Source organism: Hippopotamus amphibius, chromosome 10 (assembly GCF_030028045.1).
Source record: "Hippopotamus amphibius kiboko isolate mHipAmp2 chromosome 10, mHipAmp2.hap2, whole genome shotgun sequence".
Classification (NCBI taxonomy): Eukaryota; Metazoa; Chordata; class Mammalia; order Artiodactyla; family Hippopotamidae; genus Hippopotamus; species Hippopotamus amphibius.
The window spans coordinates 49,232,475-49,258,019 of record NC_080195.1 but is presented as its reverse complement, the minus strand read 5'-3'; the positions used below and the strand labels follow the sequence as shown (position 1 = coordinate 49,258,019).

At 54.4% G+C, this 25,545-nt stretch overlaps 1 protein-coding gene across 1 annotated transcript in view; it reads right to left on the bottom strand.

Annotated features, from left to right (window-relative positions):
- Window positions 1–25,545, bottom strand: part of ADCY5 (adenylate cyclase 5) — a 148,394-nt gene that overhangs the window by 1,093 nt on the left and 121,756 nt on the right. Inside the window, exons 13-20 of the mRNA XM_057697711.1 lie at window positions 17,643–17,759; window positions 17,037–17,201; window positions 14,133–14,308; window positions 11,997–12,026; window positions 10,817–10,949; window positions 5,004–5,267; window positions 3,764–3,968; window positions 791–915 (exon numbers count right to left, since the gene is read on the bottom strand). Of these exons, the coding sequence (XP_057553694.1) occupies window positions 791–915; window positions 3,764–3,968; window positions 5,004–5,267; window positions 10,817–10,949; window positions 11,997–12,026; window positions 14,133–14,308; window positions 17,037–17,201; window positions 17,643–17,759 (1,215 nt within the window). The remainder of the gene's footprint in view (window positions 1–790; window positions 916–3,763; window positions 3,969–5,003; window positions 5,268–10,816; window positions 10,950–11,996; window positions 12,027–14,132; window positions 14,309–17,036; window positions 17,202–17,642; window positions 17,760–25,545) is intronic.

Genomic DNA, 25,545 nt, shown 5'->3' with positions numbered 1-25,545 from the left:
CAGGGCTGTGCTAGGGTCAGCCGCTTTGTTCAGAGGCCCCGCAGGGAGAGAGCTTAGGGGACGGTTAAGCGGTGTCAGGGTGAGCGAGGACCTTAAGAATGGCCCAGTCTGCACTTGGGAAAACCGAGGCTGTGGAGGCTAAATGACCTGCCACAGACTCACGGGTACTTAGAGATGCCGGACGGCAGCCCAGTCCAGGGCCTCTCTGTGTCAGACTGGAGCAGAAAGGATCAAGGAAGGCCTGAGAAAAACAAAGAGAAGCAGCTGAAGAGCGGCAGGCCTGTGAATCACGAGCACCAGCTCGCAGAGGATGAAGAGAGGAGAAAGTCCCTGGGTCTCTGGCTGGGCCCCTTGGCTGCTGAGGCTGGTGGGGACACCATCTCGGGACCAGCAGCCTCATCTGGCTCTCAGAACCAGGCCCCGAGCGCTGTGGGTGCCATTTGGCAAGACCCTGCTCCTTGCGGCCACCTCGTGTGCGCTCTGTGAGCCTGCCTGTGGCATTAGCAGTCCTGGCTTGGCAGCCGCAGCGGGCGGCCCTTGTCCCCCCAGTTCCTCCTGTGGCCAGTAGAGGGCTTTGCACAGGCTAGAAGATCTGTCCATGGTGCCGAGGGCCTGAAACACAATTGTGTTCTCCAAGCTTCCAAGACATCAGTGCCAACTACCCCATCACCCTCAAATTTGGCTGCAGCAATTCTGACTGGGCACCGTGGGCAGCCTGCCAGAAGACCGCTTGGCATCACACAGAGGCCCCCATGTGGGCGCGGTGGCTGGTGGGCGCTCCTGCACTCACCTGGATGCGGTCGGGCACACCGGTGCTGTCCATGCGGCTGGCAACGTTCACTGTGTTGCCCCAGATGTCGTACTGAGGCTTGCGGGCCCCGATCACCCCCGCCACTACGGGGCCGATATTGAGCCCTGCAGGAGACAGACGTCAGAATGCTCATCGGGGTTCAGACGAACCCTTGCCCTGCCCGCCCTCGCTACCATTCCTCCCTCTACCTCAGGCAGGTTCTCCCCCCGACTCTTGGCCCGAAGGCACCCAGGGCTCTCGCGGCCTGAGGCTGTGCCTAACCCCGCAGCTGCCACTGCTCCACTCCTACCTCATGCGTGCTACCCAAGACCACAGGAGCTCGTTCACACAGCTGCTGCCACTGTGTCCACAGAACTCAGGCAACGCTCAGCTCCTGCCTACTAGACCTCTGCTAGCCTGCCCTCTTCAAGGTTTCCCATGACCTCCTGCATTGTCCAATTGCCTTTCCTTAATCACCCGTCTCTCGCTGGCATTTAAGTTTTCACCTTCAATTCAGACTCAACATACTAGACTCATGGTTTTCTTCTTCCTCACTCCTCTGTTTGTTTCAGGGGCACCACCATTCTCATTCTTAGAACCCAGCTCCTAACCACCTCCCTGCCCCCAGAGTCTCCTCTCTCCAGGTAATCCTCCGCCGGGCGTCTGAGCCAGGGCAGTGATGCCACAGCGACCAACACCGGGAAGCAACCTACCGCCGTCTGCGTGGGCCCTCCCTCTCCGTCTCTCTCCTACACTTCTGCTCCAGTCTGTCTGCCTTCCCGGTCCCGCCCAAGACAACACTGAGCAACCCTGCCCCTGAGCCTCGCCGTGCTGGTCTCCACCTCAAGTGTCCTTCCTCCTCCACTCCTGGCGAGGTCCTTCCCGGACACATCTGCCTCAACTGGCTTTCTCTAGACATTCCCTGCCCCATCTCCAAGCCCCAGGGTGCTCCGTCCTATTACATAAACTGTGTCTCACACTGGGCCTTATTAAACCTCATTGTTGCTTAACTATTTCTTGTGTGTGAGCTGCAGGACCACAAACACAGCAGAAGCTCCCACATGCACCCCTTGGCCACTAAGTCAGAAATGTCATCAGTTCTCAAAACTCTTCCCTCTGTGACCGTCGTCTTTGGTACCATCAAGCCACATGTAGCTTTTTACCCCACGTGCTATTCCCAGGCTGGACTGTCGCCCTCACTGGCCAAAAGCCACACTCCCCAGGGAAGATGTCCCTGAGTCTGTAGGACGAGCTCTGCCACACAAGGCTCCCAGCCACCTGCCCAGCTGCTTGTCTGCCTGCCACTCAGTCCCCAGTCCTGGTCCAGTGGAGGAGCTGGGGCCGCTCACAGAAACAAAGACACATCAGGAGAAAAGTGCAGATCGATGGGGTGAGGGAGATGGGCGGAAAGGAAAATAAGAATGGCAGCATCACAGGAGACCAAGAGTGACCGTAACACAGAAGCACAGGCCGCTGTCAGTTAGAGCAGCTCCTCGGCGGCCTCCGGTCTGGCCTCCCAGTGGCCAATGCAAAACGGAAACCGGTCCAGTCCACAAGCACATGCCCGCGGGCCCACTCGGCCGGCTCCTCAGGGAGAGCCCAGTTCCTGACCCTCGGGCCAGATCAGAAGGTCTCCTGAGGACATTCATGATCACAATTATTGATTGTTAGGAAGGCAGTATTTCAGTCTAATGTGCTAATTTTGAGAACAGAAATACCAGTATTTTTGTTGGTGAATCACTGTTCCCTTTTTAAAAAAATCTGAATCATTTTTGGCCTGAGATATTTCTTGGGGCGGGGGGTGATAGTGCACGAAAATTTTGACAAGAACAAAGGCCTGCTCTTTCGGAAAGCATGCTTTAGCTCACTGCCCTCAAAAGGAGGAGAGAGCAACGCTCCACAAAGCAGTTTCTTCCAAAAACGTGACTCTTACTCTGAAAGCCTGGGCATCCTTGGCAAGATGCGGGCTGAGGACAAAACAAACCTTAAACCTTATCGAGCAACACAGTCAGAGCTGTGATTCTGAGATTTTGTTTTGTGGATACACTAGGGGGCAAATAGGCAAGTGTGCTGATGTACCTGGGTGTTCCCTGCACTACTCTTTCAGCTCTTCCGTAGAGTTGAAACGTATCAGAATAAGAGACTGGGGTAATAAAACAACAAAGGTGAACACAAAAAGGGTGTACAGCACCGGGAATAATAGGCAATATTATATAACTTTAAATGGAGTATAATCTATAAAAATAGAGTCACTCTATTGTACTCCCGCAACTAATACAATATTGTAAACCACCTATACTTCAATTAAGAAATAAAATGATAAAATAAATGAAAAAAATGGAAAAAATTATATAGGGTTTTGGTTCAAAGATTTTCTGAACAAGTAGAATATGGCTCTGCCTGTTTTGAAACTGGCCCAGGGCCCCTGCTCAGAACTCCCCCCTCTCTCCTGCAGCGGCCCTGCCCCCAGGACACCACAGCATCTGCAAAGCTCCTCAAAGCCACCCAGACAGGGCCAAGGCATTTGGCGAAGAAGAAATCCAGGGAAGATACGTGGACTTGACGTATCTCCACATCCTCACCATTTCGTTCCCCAGTTTGTGTAGACCAGAAAGACTTTCACAGCGCCTAGAAGATCTTGTTTGTATGCACACAGAAACCACTTGGAACTCAGCAATAATCTCTTTCTGAGTCCCCACCTCTCCCACTGGGGGGCCCTGTGCCCTTGGCACACAGCATCCCCCACAAAGCCTTTCTGGCAGGCACCGTGAGTGGGAGAGGCGGGAACTCAGGAAAAGGGTGCCCCGTGCTCACCAGCAGGCAGAGGAGGCACCTCTAGGCCCTGGGAGCACTCTGCTGTACCTGAGGTGGGGGCCTACCCCACCCCTCTGGCTTGGACCAGGTCACGGAGGCGGGATGGGAGATGGCGGGCGGGGAGTCCGACAAGCCCTCGGCACTCGGGGCCAGGCTCACCAATCTTCATCTGGAAGTTGTTGAAGGAGTGCTCGTTGATGTACTTCATTTGGTCCATCAGCTTCATGGCAAAGTCGGCCAGAGCTTTGATGTGGGTCTTGCCCACCTTGTCGTAGGTGGAGTCGTTGAGGCCTGAGGCGGCCATGTAGGTGCTGCCAATGGTCTTGATCTTCTCCAGCTGCCTGAAGCGATCCTCACTGATGATCTGCACAGAAGGAGGCCAAACCTGGGTCACCCCAAAGTTGGGCGCTGAGGGTCTGCGGGCAAGTGCAGCAGCACAGCCCCTCAAGTCTCCCCAGTTCACACAGTGGGGCCCGTCTCCATCCCCAACTCAGTGCGGGGCCTGGACGCTCCCGGACAGGCCTCCTCCAGCACTTACCCACTGGCTGTCCAGCGGCCGTGGGCTGTGAGCCCAGCCCCATACAGGAGCCCCTGGGGCCAGGTGACCGGTCGCCTCTGGGGCTCTCTCCCCCAACAGGGACTGGCAGCTGTCTTCCCCTTTGCTGGCTTAGGTCTCCACCCCTCCCAGGGAGACCTCCGCATCATTGTCCCAGGCGACAACCAACTCCAGGTACCCCACTGCCCGGGGGTCTCGGGGGCTGCTTCTGACACTGCCCAGTCCCGGCTCCATCATCCCTCCCCTCGTTGCGCTCTGAGCCCCAGCCCGTCTTCCTGCAGGGCTTGCCCCCCTCACACCCACTGCACAGGGAGCTCCCAGCACTGAGACCGCTCTACTGGGCATCGTATCCCCAGGGCCTGGCACACACTAGGTGCTCGACAAGGCAGTAATAAACAAATGAAGAAAATGTCTTTGTTTCTGCCTCTGCTGTTCAGGGCTTTGCCTCTTTGTCCTGCCTCCTCCTTTAGCCTGGGAATTCCTCCTCCCTTGGACTCGCAAAGGCTGAGTCCCAGCCTGGGTCCCTGTACGGCCCTAGGTGACAGGAGAACAGTGCGTGATGGGGGTGGCAGGTGGGTCAGCCAGGCGGGGCCTCAACGTGGCAGCCGAGGCGCACAAGACAGAATTCAAACAGCTGGGCTGAAACCCCAGCTCTGCCACCTACAGGCAGTGACCCCAGGCAAGACACTGAACATCTGTGGGCCTCAGCCTCCCCACTGTGATGTGGTGATCGGGAGGAAGTACGTGCAGGTGCCTGTGACAGTGTCTGGGAAACGGGCAGCACTCCTGACGCCTCTGCTCACGTCTGGTGATGGGAAAGCGGGGGTCGGGGCCAGGCCGCACCTCGTCAAAGTCGGCGATGATCTCGTTGAGCAGCCGCAGACACTCGACGCCCTCATTATTGGCCTCCAGCTCCACGTAGAACTCGGAGAAGTTGGCGATGGAGGCGAACATGACGGCCACGCACTCGCACGACTGATAGTAGAGCTCGTCATTGCGCCGCTCGCGGGCCAGGAAATGCGCGGCCACGTCCTTGGGTAGAATGTTGTGCAGCAGCCGGCGGTTGTAGGCCTGCAGCTCCTCCATCTCCTCCTTCTCCTCGGTGGCCTGGGACACAGGACCCGGTCAGAGGGAGGGCAAGCATCGCGCCGCTTAGAAAAAGGCAGTGCAGCCGGCCCACGTGCCTGTGCGGCCGCAAGACTTCAGAAAGTGCCAGCTGTGCACCCTTGCTGCTGCCTCTACTTCCAGGTTTTCTATAAAGAGCATCTATCACTTTGCCCATCAGAAAAGAGAGATCTGTAAGTAGCTAATCTCCCTGCCTGCCTCTTGGAAAGCGACGCCTGTGAGAACACTGATCCTGAAGGAGGAAACCCCGAGTGGAAACAGGTCCTGGAGGAGAGGCTGGAAGGATCCTGTCTGGCCCAGATGAGGAGCAGGCAGGAGGGTAAAGAGATGGTCCAAACCCACACCCAAATGGCCTTTCAGCCACCCAGATGCTCCTCAGCTTTCCATTTTCCTCTTCATATCAGGAAACGCAATCGGACAGGCAGTTTGATAAAAATCACTTTAAGGAAAGCCGCTTGAAGCCCTGCCTGGTCTCCCTGGTTCCCCAAGAGCTGACTCATCCCAGGGCCAGATGCAACTGGCAGGGCCTGGAGGTGCAGGTGCCCCGAGGTTGCCACCTGGGCAGGACAGGGACATCACTGATGACGGGTTCTCCCCTAGCTGGGGGTCCTGGGTCTGGGACAAGCTCACTCTCCAAAATAAAGGGACAGTGCAGAGCCCCTGGGTCAAGAGGCCAACAGCAGCCCACAGGCTGAAGCACTAGAGGTAGTCCTGCGCCTCGGCGTGCAAGGAGCCAGGTGACCAGTGTGTTCCGGGACGCGGGGGTACAGACTGGAGTCTGCTGGCTTCCCTCCCCTCAACGGCAAACAGAATGGCCCCTTGAGCTGGGCTGACCGTGTTGCTAAGGCGGGCAGGCAAAGGACCATTAGCAGGGCTGTTTAAAATATTTAGCCAGCCTGCCTGGGCCACAAGGATGGAGGTCACACCTGAGGAAGTTCCTGGACCCTCAGGTGCCAAGGGGTCCAGAGGGTATGTGCTGTCTTCCTGCCAGGTGACCTCTGCTCCTGTGAGGTGGGACACTTTGACCACCACCCTCCCCATAAATAAGGGCCACCTGCCCCTACTCTGGAACAGGCTGGAGTGAGAATGCCTGCACTCCTCACTGGCTGTCCCACGGAGGAGCCCCAGCTGGTCCATCTGCCTCCGCAAATGCACCGGGCTGCCTCCCCTCCTGCTTCCACTGCCCACTGAGACCACATGCCTGGGGACCCAGGAGCACCTCAGCCCCTTTGATCAGCCCTTAGGTGGCAGAAATGTGACACGTGCCTTCCCAGAGAGCATCTGCCCAGTGTGTCAGGCTGGGGGTGGGGACACCGGGAGCACGGCCGCTGCTGGGAACAGACGCCAAGCACAGAGGCCTGGCCACATCTGGGGAACTCTGCCCAAGACAGGCTGGGCAGCTGCCAGCACAGCCAGCTGCTTCTAGGGCTGGACTCTGCCCAGGCAGGACAGCACAGGGGTCCACAGATGCTTGCTGGTCCTAATAAGGCCAGTGCTGTGGGAGGGGACAAGAATGGGCTCTTCTGAGAACTGAGGCCCAGAGGAGGGGCCCTTGCAGGTAACGGTGTGTTGCCTGTGCAGGTGCTTCAGGGAAGCGAAGAGCCCCAGGCGTCCCCCCTCCTCGTCAGCACTGCACCCATCCACCAGGACGTCCAACAGCTAAACGGGCTGCTGGGTGCGACTGGGGGTGGGGCCACGGACCGTCCCTCACCCCTCCCAAGGACCTGTGTTCGGGTTATTGTTAATCCCTCCCCAAAGCCCTGGAGCACAAGGGGAGGTGGAGGGATGTGGAAGCACTGTGAGCCTGTCAGCTTCAGCGGAGAGAGGCCAACACGCCTGGTGGGCAGAGACGTGCTCACCCCCACACTCACACGTGTGTGCGTGGCTTCGTAATTGTTTTCAAAATGGAGATTGGGTAGCCACTTCCCTTCCGATGTTCCCTTCCTGCCTGCCCTCGTGCGGAGCCCTTGGTTCCTGAAGAAGTAAGTGATCAGAGGAAGGGGTGCCACAGGCAGTGTGCCCAGCATGCAAGGAAGCAGGGCCGTGAGGAGGGCAGGGGGCACGGTGGGGCAGAGAAGGGGGCTGGGGGGCTTGGGAGGTCGGTTCCATCGAGCACACGAGTAAATGTGTGGAAGGACTGGAAGGGGAGGTTCTCGCGGTCAGAGGTGATATTTGCGTGCACGGAAGGGAGAAGGTTAGAAAGAAGCATGTTGCCTTGGAAATGGGGGCGCTGCTATAAACTCATGGTTTTAAATATCAACAGACAGATATTGGAGTCACTTCCATCCACATGTATGTGTGTACATGTATCTGTTTCTATGTTTCTATGTACCTACGTACACTTCCTAGCTTTGTCCACAGAGAGAACCTAGAACAGTGGGCACACGGAGTGCCCTGATCTGGGTTTCCAAATACCATTCTCCACTAAAAAGAACTGGGTCGCTTTGAAGGGAAAGTACATGATGAGTCCCAGACGTCTTCTTGTGTCAGAAAGTAAGAAAATGCTCAAAGAAGGATGGAGACGGGTCAAAGAACACGGAAGCCAACCTGAAGACACACTGACCAAAGCCAGGACAACTGAGGCATTAAATGATGAGAGGAGCAGCGTAGACTCCATTGAATTCCATAGGAATCTATGAGTCTATGCTGATATAGATTAAGGGATGACCGAGTAAATGAGAGGGGGAGAAGGAGAGCTGTGCCTTACAGGAGAAAGCTGATTAACAAACGCAGAAGGAATGACAGACACAGGTCATCACTACCTGGCAGGTAGGAGTCAGCAATGGATGCTGAGGCCGGTGGGTGAGGTTAGCTGAAGATCAGAACACTGGTGTAACACCAGAGTATCCTTCCACAAAAAGCTAACTGAGTACAAAGGGGAAGATGGGGACCTGACACTGCAGAAATCTGGCAGACGCCCTCTTGAGTGGGGGATCAAGGTTAACGTCACCAGGGGTGGGACAGGCCGACACAGAGGAGTCCCCAGGGTGATGCTCTGAGACGTGCACAGTGTCATTTCCATGGTTTTCCTCCAAGAAGGTGTGGCCTGAGTCTGGACACGGGAACCATCAGGGCCCTAGACTGAGGGTCACAGAACAAGGACCTCTTTAACGCTGGCAAACACCGAGAGGCAAAGAAAGACAGGAGACATTATAACTAAATGCACAGGGTACACTGGATAGGGTCCTGGGCCAGAACGGGGACAGGTGACAAAACGTGAACGGCTCTGTGAGGGGGATGGTATTGGGGGTGGACAGTGTTGATTTCCTGCCTGGGAGTTCTCATGGGGCTAACGCAGGGGTTGTCCCTGCTTTGGGGAGGGAGACACTGCAGAATTTAGGTGGGTGTCAGAAAAGAGAGGGGCGGGGTGATGGAGCAAATATAGACAAACGGCTGGTGGGGTTCTTCACACTGTTCTTTTAACTTTTCTGTCCGTTTAAAATCATTTTTTTAAAACTTCCTCCCATAAAAGAAAATAAAAATGGGGGGCGGGTGCCTGGGTGTGGGGTGGGAAGTCAGGGAGGAAAGAGAAAGAAGTGGAAATAACCTGTTTTTGTAGCCACATGTGGAGAGAAACACTAATAATACAAGTGCCTCTCATCAGCTGGGTCTCTAAACCTCCCCAAATCCTCAGCACAGCTTGGAGGTGGGGAGGGGAGGATGGGGCGTTGGGCTGCAGTCAGGGGTGCTGGAGGCAATGGGAGTGCTTTAGGCACATGCCGGGCGGGCCTCAGACCAAGAGGACTGCAGGAAGTCTTGTCCTCGTCCCCAACACACCCCTGCTGCCCCGGCTGCTTCGGGCCCGGGACGTTCACCCTGGCTGAGAGCTGGGAGGCGTCAGCGCTCTGGGAGACACAGGCACCCCACCTCGTGGCTCATCCAGGTCTTCTGGGGCTGCGAGAAAGCTGCCGTCGCCTGGGCGCCGGGGAGCCAGGGTGGGGGCTGCGGGGAGGCTCCAGGCTTCCTGCTCAGCCCGGCACGTGGCCTCGGCTTGACCCTGTGCCCTCAGGAGCTGGAAGAGGCCCCGGTGTGGGGGTGAAGGGGCGGCAGGTCAGGAGTCAGAGTGGCAGGCTCCCCCTCCCTGGCCTCCACCCCTTTTCGGGGGCCCCTGCGATACAGCCGAGTCACACAACAGCAGCCATCCTGGGAGGGGCCTCCCGGGGGCTCAGAGGGGAGGTGGGGGGGTTGAGCAGAGGCGTGGATGGACATTGGCCCGGCCCCCCAGAGCCTGGTCAGCCCCCAGGACAGAGCTGGGGGCCTCCCGGGAGCTTCCCCAAGGAGAGGGGCGTGCGTGATCAGGGAGGAGGCTGGGAGGCACCCTGAGAAGAGCAGGCGCTGGGTACCCCCGAGGCCCCTGCCAGCCCAGGGCTTATGAGGGGCACTCCGCATGGGAAACAGGCTCCCCCAACCCCAAGGCATCCCCACCGGAGACCTTAGTCGGGACCTCAGCCAGACATCACGCAAAACACCCGACGGCAGGGGCAGCCAGATGCCCCCATCTTCCCTCCCCACCCAGTGAAAACCCAGGGCTTCCTGCTCCAGCCTGAAGACTAATTTCAACGTTACTAGGAAGCGGAGGATGAGGCCGCCTGAACAAGCTGCAGATGAGCGGGAGAAGTGGTCTGCGCACAGGGCGAGGCCAGGGAGGCAAAGAGGCCAGGCTAAGCTACGCCCTGCGAGCGGCTGAGCTGGAGCGACAGGTCTGAGCCCCGCCCCCACTCCTACCTAACACCAGTCCTTCTCACGTGCGTGCCCGTGGCTGCCCTCTCCTGCACCTTTTCAGGTGGTCCAGCAGGTAGTAAGGGGCCACAGGGGCTGCCGCTGGCACCCAGGCAGCCTGTGCGTGGCCCAGCCGCACCCCTCCCCCAGGCGGACACAATCAGGGCACGGGGCACGCAGCCTGGAGACGCAGGGCTGGCTGGGTTTCCGCCTCCCCTGGGCACCCGGCACCCAGCGCCTCTGCCCCTGCCTGGGTCGGGGCACAGCCACCCGGCTGGTCTTCCTGTTGACGATCTTCGCTGCCCTTTCCAGCCATCTTCCCCTGGAAGAGTCTTCCAGCCCAGTCCTGGACACATGGAGGCCTGCTCAGGAGCCTCTGGCGCCCCAGGACCGTGTGCCCCTACTCCTCTCCTCTCCTCTCCGCTCTGCTCCTCTCCTCCTGCCACTCTTTCCCCCCAGTGCTCCTGACTCCTTGCCGCCCCCGCCACAAACTGGGCCTGTCCACGCCTCCCCTCGGTCCCGGCATCTGGACGCCCACAGTCTTTGCGACTTAATAGCCTATCTCACGGGCCCATCAGAGTCCCAGCACTGGGCCCTGTCGAGGGTGGGTCTGTCTGCAGCTCCAGGGTTTTGCCTCTTGGCCCCAGAGAGCGGGGAGCACACTTGCTGGGACACGGGGCGCCGGTGGGCAGCTGGCATGAGGCCTGAGCGGAAGCCAGGCCCGGCCCAGCCCAGGGGAGGGACGGCTCACTCGCGCCGTGCCGTGAGGCCCGTGTGCGCCCCACCCCTCGCCCCCGCCCCGGGCCACCCACCTGCAGTTTCCAGAGGAAGTCGAGGCGCGCGGTGGACTCCACCTGCTGGGCGTGCAGGTACAGGGCCAGCACAAAGACCGAGATGATGATGGGCGTCACCACCTTGAGCGCCACCTTGGTCGCGTGCTCGGGGCTGCAGGCGGGAGGCAGACGCCCCGGCATCATGCCCGGCTCCGAGGCTCTTCTCCCGTCCTCCCACCCCAGGTTCCCTCTCCTGCTCTAACTCTGCCTGAGGTGGGCCTCCTCCAGGAGGGCTTGGCGGGCAGCCCCATCCCAGCCCCTGCGCACCCCGCAGCTCAGCAGACATCACCCCTCTCCTGATGCTTCCTCGCCCCCGTCACTGGGGCGCTTCCCTCCGGTTACATCAGGGGACGCACGAGGCCCTCGTAAAAGGCAGCGTGTACATCCCACATCTTTCTCAGTTGACAAGACGGGTTGTAAAACGGGAGCCAGACGGGCCATACTGACCATATCTGGGCAATCTTGGGCAAGTCTCTTAACCTCTCTGAACCTCAGTTTCCTAATCTGTAAAACGAGATCACAAGACCCACATTTCAAGATTGTGGCAAGAATGAAAGATACTGTATGCGAACGCCTTGTACAGCATCTGACAAACAGTAGGAACTGCTAAACTGGGAGCTATTACTGAGTATATTTCTGTTAACATTATTAACACTCCTAATAAAAACAGCTGTCCCAAACCCTGCTCCTGTCCCAGCAAAGAGCCAACCCTGGAAGCTGCCTAGACTCCCTGCCTAGCAGCAGCCCCAAGGCAGGGCCTACCCGACAAACCCTGCAGGCCTCGCCTCCGCTCTTCCCCTCCGGGGGCAGAAGGGGCACCTGTTCTCCTGCACCGGGGTCTCACGCACAGCCCTGGGGAGAGCTTGGGGCCTGTGGAACGACCTGTGGGTCCTGATGGCCTTGGTCACCTAGTCTGTAAATCATCCTGGGGTAGTGGAGATCATAAAAGAAGGGCACCTACCCAGTGAGGCCCCCTTGGTACTTAGAGAGGCGAGGGCTTCCTCCTTCATCACCCACCTTGCCAGCAAGGCCCCCTCCTCCCTAGGCACTGCTGCTTTCTCTGCTGGGCTGGTGGCCTGGGCTGGTGGCCCCTGGCTGCTTGGTGCCAAGGGCAGGTAGGGGCCATACCAGGGAACTTGAAGAAAGAGCTTCAACTCACCACTGGGAGGTCCCGTTGTTGCTGAAGTCTCTGTGAACAGGAGTTGGGGGGTGCTGTTCAGGGCTGCTCTCTGCATGGATAGCCTCCACGCCTGCTCTCTGCCCCCCCCCACTGTGCCCCTACACCCAGCTCTGCCTCCCATGCCTCATACCTCTGCCCCGCCCCACTGTGCCCCCTACACCCAGCTCTGCTTCCCATGCCTCATACCTCTGCCCCCACTACTACTGCTCCTCTGCCAGCCCCTGGCACCCCCCGCCTCCCAATCCAAGGACACTTTCAGGATGGGAGGCTTACAGAAAGCTCAGCCCCAATTAGCCTCCGGTCACCACGACCACAAATCACCCAGCCCTTACCTGGGACCCCGGGCCCTCCAGTACCTCCACCTGGGCACAAGCCTGTCCCCTCTCCCACCCCAGCCAGTCGCTGCCACCCAGAGGAGGAGACACACTACTGTCCAGTGGGATAGCCACTAGCTACATGTGGCTACTGAGCATGAAGTGTGGCTGGTACAGGTGAAAGTGTGTAAAATATCTACTAGGTTTTGAAGAATTAGTGTGGATAATCGTCAAATATTTCATTAATAATTTTAAACTGACTACATAAGAAAGTAATATTCTGAATATAGTGGTTAAAAACACATTATTAAAATTAATTGCATGTTTTGTCTCTTTAACATAGCTACTAGAAAATTTTAAATGACATCTGGGGCTTGCATGATTTACCTAGGGGACAGTGCTGCCCTAGAGCCATGCCAGGGTCTCCCAACCCAGAAAGGACCTTCACTCTCTGCAGCTGCTTCAGCAGGAGGAGTGGAGGGGCTGCGGGGAGAGGCCGGGCGGGAGAGAAAGAGGAGGCAAAGTTCCCCGCTCCCACGCTCATCCACGGGTAGCAGGGACGACCTCCTCCCCTGCTGTCCCCACGGGACTGCAGCCTGCACCACTCCCGATGCTACAGTGTCTCCCCCCATCTGCCCACAGCTCTGCACAGCTGTGGAGCAGTTCTTTCTTGCATCTGACTTAGATCCTTCACTACATCTTCATTTTCTCAGGTGACACTCTCTGCACAAGAAGGTAACATTTCGGACACTGGAGTTATTGCCTGTTTTATCCATGACTGTATCTCCACTGCCAAGCTCGGTGCCTGGAACAGGGTAGGCTCTTGATAGACATTTTTGAATGAATGGATAGACGGAGGAATGGATCCCTTCCTCTAACACAGAAAAAGCACAGTTTGCTGCATTTTCTCAGGGTACACAGACCTGATGTGTCCTGATGTGTGTGTGTTGGGGGGACGGTAATGGGAAGAAAAAGGTACTACATACCAGGCACTTTATACATATTTTACTACTATAGATATTATTCCCATTTTACTGGAGAAAAATAATGAGGTTGAAGAAAAATAGCCAAATATATGTTTCAGGCTGAGATTCAAACTCAATTCGACCCCAAATCAAAGCTCTTTCCCCTCACCGAGCCACCCCCCTTGGAAACCTGACATCTGTCACTATACGACCAGGCTGACTGTCAGCTAGACAGCCAGGGGCACAACCCCCATGCCTGTCACCTCGTGGCTGTGGGACCTAACTGCTCACCATCACAGCCAGGAGCCTTTGAGCAGTGCACAAACTACCCAACTGCCCATGGTGGCCCTGTCTGCTTGACTGAGTTGCTGTGAGGACGAAAGGGATAACGTATGTCCAGCTGCTTGGCTTGAGGCAGGACAAGTGCCTATGAACACCAAAGGCTGTTCCTTTGCTCCCACACACCTTGCTTTCCAGTTCTGTTGGACCTTGACCTGACTCTGGGCCTGAGGCCGCAAGGGCAGTTGGGTAAAAATAGCTCATCAAAGGCTGCCCCGGACAGATGAGGAACAATTCACTGAGGCCTGAGGTCAGGACTGAGTAGAAAACCGGAGGCAGAAGGACAGGACCTAGTAGCCCTGAGGCCACCCTCCCCACCGGGGGAAGGATGGAGGGAAAGAAACAAGACACCATGCTGCTTTGCGCAGGTGGTCAGAGCTGGGAGCAACAGGTCCCTCCCCGGACAAACCCCCTGCCGCCTGCTGCGCTTCCTGCCTCTCGTCAGTGTCCCAGACCGCGAGCCGGGGAGCCGGGTGTGAGAGGCGGGGGCCACCTACATGGCGTTGGCGGTGACCAGCAGGTCGGCATTGTCAAAGAGCGTGACTCCGGGCACCTCGACGACGAACACGTAGATGAGCTCGATGGCCAGCATGAGCACCAGCTTCCCGATGCAGCTGATCTGCAGGAACACGGAGCAGGCCAGCAGGCTGAGCAGCACGCTGTAAGTGAAGTACTGCGGAGAGAGGGCGCGGCTTCAGCGCCCCGGGCCCCGCCCCCCAACATCCCTCCAGTCTGAGCTGGTGAACCTGGGTCTGCGGGTGTTTCTGCAGATGCAAACTTGTACTGTGGTGTGAATGGCCCTGGGATGAAACCAGGAGGTGGGGCTGCAGGCTGAGTGGAAGCGATACCAGCAGTGATGCCCAACGGTCAGAGCAGGGCTCCAGGCTCAGGCAGACTTGCGTTTCAGCCCTGCTTCATGATGGACTGTCTGTGTGACTCAGGTCATTTAGTCAACCGCTCTGAGCCTCAGCTTCCCCGTATGCAAAACCTCCTGTCTCAAGGGCTCACTATGATGACTACACGGTACGAAGCCCCCTGCACCACGCGTGGCACCTCCACAAGCGTGGGAGCGCGGGCCCCAGCCCCTGATTTGCAACTTTACACCCAAAGTCATGAAAACTGAAAGTGTTTTCATAACTGACGCGGTGGCAACACCTGAACGGACCTTATTTGGTGGCCACACTGACCTACTGATGTGAGGTGAATTGTCATCTTTACACTGTCTGCTGTGACCATCTATACATTTTGCTGCAGGAATATTTCTGTGTTTCATTACTAGGTGCTGACCACACTGCACCGGAGTGTGAGGCAACCGTTTAAAATCTGAAAAATTCCAAAGTCCAGAACATCCGACCCGAAAGGCTTCAGATGAGGGATTACGCCCCTCCCTGTACATTAGGGAAACCCTTCCTGGTCTCAGAGCCTCCGTTTCTTTCTCGGACAACTGATGGGCCAAACCAGACAATCTCAGAGGTCAACGTCTGCTCTGTTGTCCCGATACTAATCCTAGACATATCAGCATCTATTATTTTGCTCTTTTAAATTTATCATCGTTATTTCTGCATCAGGCAAAGCGACTCACCATTCTCTGCCTCTGCCTTCGGCTGCAGGCCAAATATTGCTGGCTGGCCGCGGGGTAGCCCCTGGGTTGGACCTTCTGCCTCCCTAGGCCTTTAGGAATCCAGACAGGGACGGCAGAGGCCCCCGGTGATTGGAAGGAGTAGGGACCAGCCTCAGCTCACCAGCAGGAAAGGGGCAGAGGGAGAGGTAGGGAGGACACCCCCAGATACCATCAGCCCCAAGCACAGCAGTCCTGTCCCTGGGGCATGGGGAGGGGACTGCAAGCACCAGCCTGGATTCCCATTCAGACCCTGGACCCAGACATCCAGGAGGCCAAGGCTCAACGCTGGTGTCCACCTCGGGGTCTGTGAGGCGTTGCTGAATCAGAACGACACTAGTGGGATGGGGTCAGCCCAAGGGGTCTGTAGCTCGTAAGGCCTGGGACCTGCGGGCCTGAAACTGATCGGGCTGGTGAGAGCTGAAGGCTGTGACCGACCACCTGCCGCCAACGAGGAACCAGAACAGGCCCTGCCGCCACGGCTCTGCTCCCACTCTCCCACGCAGCAACCACCAAGGGGCAGGTGCGAGGCCAAAACCAGCCTCTGCTTCTCAGCAAACCGCCCTCAGGCAGCAGCGCCTGTGGGCTCTCGGCCAGATGGGAGAGGGAAGGGAGGTGGGGCGCGGGGGGCGGGCGCGGGAGCACAGCTGCCAGGGCAGAGGAACCAGAGGTGTAGGTGAGCACCGGCGCAGGTGAGCCCTGCCCCTCACTGCTTCCCGTGCCCCATCTGTACGGGCAGTCGGATCAGGCCCATCCTCCGGGGTGGAGGAGGGGGGCCCGCACTGTGCCAGCCCCCCGGGGCCCTCCCGTCACCCTTGTTAGGAGTCATGGGCCCTTTGGGAACTGGAGGAAAGCACAGGCTTTCTCCCTAGAAAAGGGCAGAAACGGCCATCATCTTACAGGTTTCACGCAAGCCCTGGCGGGGGGCCGGGTTGTGGGAATCTCCTGATGCTCAGAGCGGATGCCCTGAGCTGGGAGCCTGGCCCTGCCGCCCATGGCAAACCTGCTCCCCGAGGAAGCACAGCAGGGTGAACCAAGCACCCCGTGCACCACAGGCGCTTCAAGCACGCTGCTCTCTTAAGGTTCTCACCCGTTTCTAAACCCAGGAACCTGTAGGTACATCATTTCTTTTTGGGGTGACAAAAATGTTGTTAAGATTGGATTCGGATGATGGCTGCACACGTTTGTGAATACACTAAAAACTAATGAATTATAATTTGAATGGGTGAACTTGGTGGCAGTGCTGGCTTGGGACTGGGTTCCCTTTGCGCCCCTCTACTCTCTGACCCACAGCAGAGGGGTCAGGCAGGTCTTCCTGAAGCACTGTCAGGTATGCTGCCGGGGCTGAGTATTCAGAAATAGCTCTGCCTTCAGGGTAAGAGCAAGAATTCCAAAGCCAGGTGGCCTGGGTGGGAACTCTGGCTCTGCCACTTACCAGCTGTGTGACTTTAGGCAAGTTACTTAACCTCTCTGAGCCTCCATTTTATCCGTATAAAGGAGGTAATAATAGTATCTTTGTCATAGGGTTGCTGTGAGGATTAAATGAGTAAATGTGAAGCACTTAGCAAACAACAGCTATGCTATTATTGTTGTTACTGTTATACTAAGGAGGTTGGCCTTATTCACTGGTGTCTGGCACAAGGAGTAAGAGAGACTGGGGGAGAAGGAGGTCTCTGGAATGGAAGTGAGCTTGGGGGCCCCTGACTGTCCGTCAGTAGCCAAGGGCAGAGAGGGCTGGGGTGGCAGGTCCCCCCCCCGGATTCAGCCCCTCCCTGCCCAGTACCTCGGGGAAGTTGCAGTTGGGCCAGGAACTGCTGCAGAAGCCCCGCTCGTCACCCAGGCTGTAGTTGACGGCAGACTCCACCACGTGGCACGCGTGGACCTGGATGGTGCTGATGTTGTGCTCCTCTGCCAGGCAGCCAAACAGGTCCTTAGAGTTGCACGTGAACTGTGGGGAGGAAAGGGTCAGCGCGTGGGGGCCGGGCCAGGCCAGGGCAGCCCAGCTCCACGGGCAGCCAGTGCCCGTCCCCCTCGTCTCGGGTGCAGCCTGACACTGACCAGGGCAGGAGAGGAGCCTGGAAGAGGCTGAGGGACGGGCAAGATTTGCCCAGCTACCCAGCGCAGGGCTCGTAAACCTCCCTTGGGGCGCACTTTCCCACGTCTTTCTGGCCCCTCCAGCCTTGAGACCGAGGACTACAGGCTGTGTGAGAGGCTTCAGGAGCTGAATCTGATCCCAGACCCGAGGTGAGACCCAAATAAGAATCTCCAGGGAGAGAGAACTGCAGGGCCTGGGGAGACGTCTCCTCCCAGCCCATGCTTGTGGGGGGCAGGGCTCCGCTGGGGTTCACCCAAAGGGCTGGGGAGGCGCTGGGGAGGTGGAGCCACCCACCATGTTGACAAAAGCCGACAGGAACACCAGGGTGATGGTGAGTACCCCCACCAGGGTGCTGTTCATCTTGGACCGCACGATCTTCCTGGAGAGGGTCTGCAGTGCGGCCGGGAAGAGCTGTCGCAGGGGCAGGGGCAGAGGGAGAGATGGAACAGGATTCAGGGCACTCCACACATCGCCACAGAGGAGCTCGGTGCAGGCCTCCCCCGCTCTGTCTCTCCCCAGCAGAACCACCGGGGCTTTCCTGAGCCCCTCCCCGTGGGCAAGCCTCCAGCTTCGCGCCATCGTACCCCTGCTTCCAGGCCAGGAGGGGGTCCACCTGGGGAGCTCACAGGTGAGAGAGGCAGGACGAAAGGAAAGATGCGACCTTCACCCCAACAGGGAAGCAGAAGAGAAAGCACATGTATCCGCTGTGTGAGTCCTGGACCACTTGGAGTTGCAATCAGGGAGGGGAGGGCTGGCAGTGAAGGAGTCACAGAGGGACTCAGAACTTTCCCAGGGAGGGTCAAGCTTCAGGGAGAAGGTAGGGAGCTGTGGGTCTGAGGGCTCGGAGAGAACCTGGGGTCTGGAGGAAGGGGATGGGCTCGTGAGAAGCAGGCAGAGCCGCGTGTGAGTGGAGGGCAGGGCCCGGTGATGTGAGTCAAGTGAGCTTTTTTTCCGCAGGATGCCCATGGACTGCCATTTCCCTCACCTAATCCTCCCTGTATTTCCTTCAACTAGACAAACCATATGTCCACTCAAAGACCCGCTGCGGTTTTGGTAATTAAATGACTGGGTCTACCAAATTTGATACACTTGGCCTTGGCCACCATGTCCTCGTCATCTCCCAAGCAACCCAGACTGAAAAAGAAGCTGGCAGACCCAGAGAAGCAGCGTGGGGGGTTCATGTTTCCCCTCGCCTACCCACCTAATGCCTCCTGGTAAGGACGGTCTGCAAGCATCTCAGGTCATCCTCAGGGCAGAGGAAGGTGGGGGGAATTGCACTGGGCCAGAGCCTGGAGGCCTGGGTTCTGGGAGTGGCTTTTCCTGTGTGACCCTGAGCACGGCTGCACATTCTGGCCAAACGTGTCAGACTGCAAGTCTTATCCACCCTCAGATACAGAGCATTTCTGTAGCTGGTCACACGGACAGCTAGGTAGGCAGGTGACCACAGCGAAGTGACCACTGTGTGACTGCATAGTCCCAGTGTGGAGAGGACTGGTTTGTGTGCTACAATGTTTAAGGCCAGCAAGCGCCAGGCCCTTGGTCCAGTGTTCTGCGGCTGTGACCCAAACTCACTACATGCAGGGCGTCCACGTGGGCCCATCAGGCTGCCCCCGGGGCTCTGGGAAGCCAACAGAAAAGGCTGGAGCTTGTGCTGCTTGCAGTGCCGCGAGCAATAATGTCTCTTGTCTCTGACCCAGGAGTCTCGAGGCATCTGCCAGTATCTATGAGACAGCAACAAGCTGACTTCTTAGCTTGTAAGCTGGGTAAAACCGGATCTCAGACCCTTCACAGTTCTTGACGCCAGGAAAGCGCCCTGCTTACCCCTCAGGCTCGGGCTTTGGGCTGGATATGAATGTAGGGAAGCAGTATATCTTTTCCACCCCAAATCCTCCTCCACCCTTCCAACAAGGCCATCTCCTGTTCAGCAGAGGGAAAAAAGGGACACAGAGAAGGACTGCAGCAGCGGCAGGGGCCTGCAAGCCATTCAGGCTCTAGGCTGAGTGATGAAGACCTTGGACTCCATGTCCCCAGGAGGGGTGTTTCTCAGGTGTGTTCCTGCATCATCAAATCTGTGGCATTTTTCTGAAAAAACACTTCCTTCTGGGGTACTAAAGGAGGCACTCTGACTGAACCCCCTAACATGGCAGAAGAAAACCTATGTGTGCTCTGGAGAACATAAGCTTGGATTAAAATATTGCTTCAATAGACATAGAGATCAATGGAATCGAGTGAGAGTCCAGAAAGAAATCCTTACCTTTATGACTGATTTTGACAAGGTAGCCAAGAAAACTGAATGGGGAAAGCATAGTATTTTCAACAAACGGTGGCTGAGACAATTGTATATCTACATGCAAAAGAATGAAGTTGGAGCTTACCTCACACCATATACAAAAATTAACTTGAAATGGGTCAGAGACCTAAATGTAGGAGCTAAAACTATAAAACTCCTAAAAGGAAATATATAAGAAAATCTTTGTGACTGGATTAGGCAATGGTTTCTTAGACACGATATCAAAAGCACAAGCAAAAAGGAAAAAATAGATTAAGTTGAACCTCATCAAAATTTCAAAATTGCGTGCTTCAAATAACACCATCAAGAAGGAAAAAAGGTGTCGGTGAGGATGTGGAGAAATTGGGACTTTTGTTTGTTGCTGGTAGTTACGTAAAATGATGCAGTTGCTATAGAAAGCAGTATGACGATTCCTTAAAAAATTAAACACAGAATTACCATATGATCCAGCAATTCAACTTCTGAGTATATACCCAAAAGAACAGAAAGCAGGGGCTGGAGCAGATACTGGCACCCTCATGTTTATAGCAGCATTATTCACGATAGCAAAAAGGTTAAAGCAACTCTAGTGTCCAGCTGTGGATGAATGGATAAACAAAATGTGGTATACATACATGATGGAATATTATTCAGCCTTGAACAGGAATGAAATTCTGACACATGCTACAGTATGGATGGCACCCTGAAGACATTATGAAAGAAGCCAGTCACAAATACTATATGATTCCACTTTCATGAGGTACCCAGACTAGTGAAATTCATAGAGACAGAAAGCAGAATGGTGGTTGCCAGGGGTGAGGGCAGAATGGGAAGTTATTGTTTAATGAGCAGAAAACTTCAGTATGGGAAGATACAGAAAGTTCTGGAGATGGTTGGTGGTGATGGTTGTACAATAATATGAATGTACTTAATGCCACTCTACTGTAAACTTAAAAATAGTTAAAATAAAAAATTTATAATATAGTTTACTATAAATTAAAAATGATTATAAAAAGGAAAAAGAAAAAACCCACAGAATGGGAGAAAATTGTTGCAAACCATGTATCTAATTAGGGTCTTGTAACCAGAATATACACAGAACTCTTACAACTCAACAATAAAAAACAAATAACCCAATTAAAAAATGGACAAACAGGGAGTACCCTGGTGGCCTAGTGGTTAGGATTCCAGGCTTTCACTGCTGTGGCCCGGGTTCAATCCCTGATTGGGGAACTGAGATCACACAAGCCGCACTGCGTGGCCAGAAAAGAAAAAAAGCACAAACAATATGAACAGACATTTCTCCAAAGAATCTATACAAATGGCCAATAAGGACATGGAAAGATATTTGACATCACTGTCATCAGGGAAATGCAAAAATCAAAAACAGAAAAACCACTTTGCATCCACCAGGATGGCTATAATCAAAAAGTCAGATAATAACAAGTGCTGGTGAGGATGTAGAGACACTGGAACCCTTGTGCACTGCTGGTGGGAATGTAAAATCATGCGGCCGCTTTGGAAAACAGCTTTGCAGTTCCTCACGTTAAACACAGAATTACCATATGACCCAACAATTATACTCTTAGGTACATACCCAAGAGAACGGAAAACATAAGTCCATATAAAACATTGTACACAAATGTTCATAGCACCATTATTAATAGCAGCCTGAAAGTGGAAACTACCCAGATGTCTATCAACTGATGAAGGGATAAACAAAACACGGTATAGCTACACAGTGGTTATTTGGCCACAGAAAGGAATAAAATGCTGTCACATGGTACAACAGGAACAAACCTTGAAATATGCTAAGTGAAAGAAGCCAATCTCAAAAGGCCACACAGTACATGATTCCATTTATACAAAATGTCGGGAACAGGCAAATTGACAGAAACAGGAAGTAGATTTGAGGTTGCTAGGAGCTGTGGGGAACAGGGAAAGAGGAGTGACTGCTGACAGGTATGGGGTTTCTTTTGGGGATAATGACAGTGTTCCAGAATTAAATAGTGGTGATAGTTGCAGAACTTTATGAATATACTAAAAACTACTGAAGTATAATTTCATGACTTTTACAAAGGTGAATTTTATGGTATGTGAATTATATATCAATAAAGCATTCATTAAAAAAAAAAATCCTGCTCAGCCTCTTACTGTGTGATCCTGGAGAAGTCATCAAGGGCTCTGAGTTTCCTTACTGGTAAACAGGGAACATCTACCTTCCAGGGTGGTAGATATTCCGGGGTGGTTATGAAGGCCCAATGAAATGATGCATTTGAAAGTGCTTTGAAAGCTGTTAAATTCAATAGAAAATTTAGTTAATATCTGCATTTTAAAGAGCTATGTCGCCAATAAGAACAAAAGTCCTTGTTTCTCATCAAAGGCATTTTCGGTTTCACAGCTGTGGAAGGTGTCTCAGCACTAGTGTGAAGATCTTGCTCTGAAATGGCATGACAGATGGTTTCTAATCTCTGCCTGCTTAAAATGTTGCCATTTCATCCCCGCACCCCCCATGTTGCTTAAGCCATTTCAGTTCTGATCACCCTAGCCATCAATTGAAGGGCTTTGGTCGTCACCAGTGTAATGACTGATTTAGACAAAAGTTATGAGTAGATGCTAAAGCCTTTGTAGAAGGTGGTTGGGGAACAGCGTGCACACAGGCTTCCTGGTGAACCGAGAACCAGGAGCCCCACAGGGGCCACCCAGAGGCCAAGAGAAGAACTGCAGGCTATTAAATAAAACTCAATCTGGAATACTAGAGCCCTTACATCTAATGAATGATTGCCTCAGTGCACTGCTTTTTACAAACCAATTTCCCTTGTCATCCTCTCAAAAGATCTGCTCTTGACTTAAAGTCTCAGCAGGAACCCAGGAATTGCTGCTTTTTTGAAAAAGTAGATTTGACATCCTGCCCTGGCAATGGTTTATAGAGTATCTCATCTCCTGTATAAAAAGTTCACCTGTATGTTTGACCCCAAATCCCACTTTTACTAACACCGGTGTGGACAATAAAATTCTTCACCTGGAGTAGAACCCCCTTGCGGGGCTGCTCTACAGCTGCAAAAAAATCCTGGAGGGCATTTTTCTGACAGGATAATTGTGTCTGTGCAAGCCAATTGCTCAATGCCTGTTCAGCATCAGAACTCAGAAAAAGAATCAATTTAAAAAAAATCCCAACCTCAATCTGATTAATTCAAATCAATATAACTTGAAAAATGGGAATGGTGGCCCAATTAATAAACAATGACTGGGGTGAGGGACAGTTTTGATCCTGGCCTCTCTGAAAGTCTCCAGGCAAATCAATGACCTCCCTGGGGTCCTGGCTCCCTGTCTGTGATGCAGGGCCAGGGTATTTATTGCAGGAATGGAAGAAGGTGATGAAATCTGACAGCAAAAAGTTTAAGAAAACAGACTTTCTGACAAGGAGCTAATAAAAGAAGCAGTGGCTCCTGCTTCAGAAAAAAATTTTAAAAGATATGAAAACTTCAGGACAAGATGGACAGATGCTGACCAGTAGTAGACACTGACTACTGCTCTTATCACCTGGCCTTTCAGGGGTCAACTGGACATATTAACAAAGGGAGTGTCCTGGAGGGGAAGGATTGTGGCCTCTGGAGTCAAGAACCATCTGGGTTTAAACCCCAGTTAGGATGAACTGGGAGATTGGGATTGCCATATACGCATTATTAATAAGAAAAAAATATCAAATTGTATACTTAAAAAAAAGAATCAGGATCTAAATGAAATAAAATAAAATAAAATAAACCCCAGCTATACCACTTCTTAGCTCCGGGAACTAGGGAAAGCTGTCTAACCACTTGAGGCCTCGTTTTCCTCATCTGCAAAGTGGATATAATAAAAGCCACCTTAAAGGTTTGGGAAATGTTGGTCAAGGCGGCATGGCTGGGATCGGGACCCGAGATAGCCTGACGTCAAAGCCACAGAGGGAACCTAAGATCTGCTTCCTAAAGGGTTCTCCACCCCCAAACGAACCTGTGCCCAGCAGCAACACATCCTCTTCTAGTAGACAAAGTGTGACCCCGCACATCTGGAAAGGTGAGTGTGGGAATTCTGAATTCATCACAGGACAGAAGCCTGCTGGGACGTGAGAGGTACTGGTAGTGGAGTAAGATCCTATTTTAGAAGCTGTGGACGGCAGTCAGGGTGGAGTGATAGGAAGGAGAGCCGGCAAGGTGGGACTTAGCTACATTCAGGCTTTGGGGAGAGGAGAGGAGGCTTGTAGGTGACCGCACAGAGCAGACAAGGGCCTAGAGGAAGCTCTGGTCAGAGTTCCCAGGAGCTCAGACAATCAGGTCCATGGAGTCAGTGGGATGCAAGCCAAGACGGAACCAGCAGCCCGGAAGATGAAAGAGATTTAAACACACACACACACACACACACACACACACACACACACACACACACACACACACACACACACACACACACACAGGCTCTGTAGTTGAGTACTCTTTCTGGGCCTATCTGTACCCAACTCCCAAACTGCAGGAAAGCCGCGTCTGGCCTTTCGAGTGAGAACATGCTAATAAGCCACTGGAGAGAAAGGGACCAGATCAAGTGTGGGGACAGAAGGGAGCCACCTCTCCCATCCACTTGGGTGGTGGCGGCAAAAGTAGCCGCAGTGTCGTGGGCAGGCCTAGGCTGCTTCACAGGATGACGGGGCAGAAGCCACGGGCAGGCGGATGGGACAGGCACCGCTGGCCAAAGAGGGAAGGGGCTGCGCTCCAGAGACGTGAGTGAGCTCACCGTCCCTGGAGGGGACCCAGCAGAGGCTGGCCCGCCCCTCGCAGGGTTATCCCAAAGAGGTTCCAGTCTCAGGTGGGTGTCTGGGCTGCCTCACTGCTCAGGCCCCACCCAATCTGAGATTCCCTGAGTCTGTGGACCACGTGTGACAGCAAGGAGGGATTTAGCGTGGTTTTCTCTGATGAAAGCAGCTCTGGAGCCCAGATTAGCACCAATGCCAAAGGAAGGAAGCAGTGGTATGTGCAGATGCTCAGAGTGGCCGGCTACGGCAGCTTCACCAGAAGGATGCGCTCAGGGGACGACCCTTAGGACAGGTATCCCAGAGACAGAGGGGCTCCGGAGGGCGGCTGATGCTCAGAGAAGCGAGACCAGGACTTCGGGACAAGATGAAGACCAAGGCACCAAATTGGCCTCACGGAGAAGTCTAGGTGTGTGTGTGGCCTGGACCAAGCTGTGTCAGAAAAAGATCACGCAGGCCCAAGATGAAAAAGCAGAGTCCTCTGTGAGCAGCACATTTCAGAAAAGCTTGCCAACAGGAAGGACCTGGAAATGGCTTCCTGACAGCTAAGATGACTACGGCGACTAGCTCAGACTACACTTTCTTCACGTGTCTCTCTTCCATAGGTTAAAATATGGGTGATTTAAGAAAGCAAGTCCAGGTTGTTTTGGGGAAATGGAAAAGTAAGTGAAACAGAGAAAGAGACCGTGTCTGACAGAACCACCTGGCTTTGGATCTGCGGAGCCCAGGGCAGGTGGGGGGTGATTTAGGAACCGCCATCTCTCATCGGAAAGCCACTAGCCATGACGTCTGAGAAATTGTGGAAATAAGATAAAAAATGTGAGTCCTGGCAGATCTTTTCACAGGGAAAAACAGAATGACACCGAAAATTCCAGTCCAGTCAGTCTCACAGCAGTACCTGAAATGAAAAGGTGATACAATCAACTCTCAGTCCGTCGGCCTGCAGGAAGTGTGACGTGGGGAGGAGGGCCAGGCCACCCTGCGGCAGAGATGCCAAAAGGGAGAATGACCCCTTTCACATCGTGCTATGCAGTTAATCCACGATGCAAAGAGGAAAGAAGTCTGATTAGTAACTGGAAGAGGAGTTCATGCTACACACAGTTGCTCAGGTTGGGGTCTACTTTCCAGAAAGTGGATAAACGCTA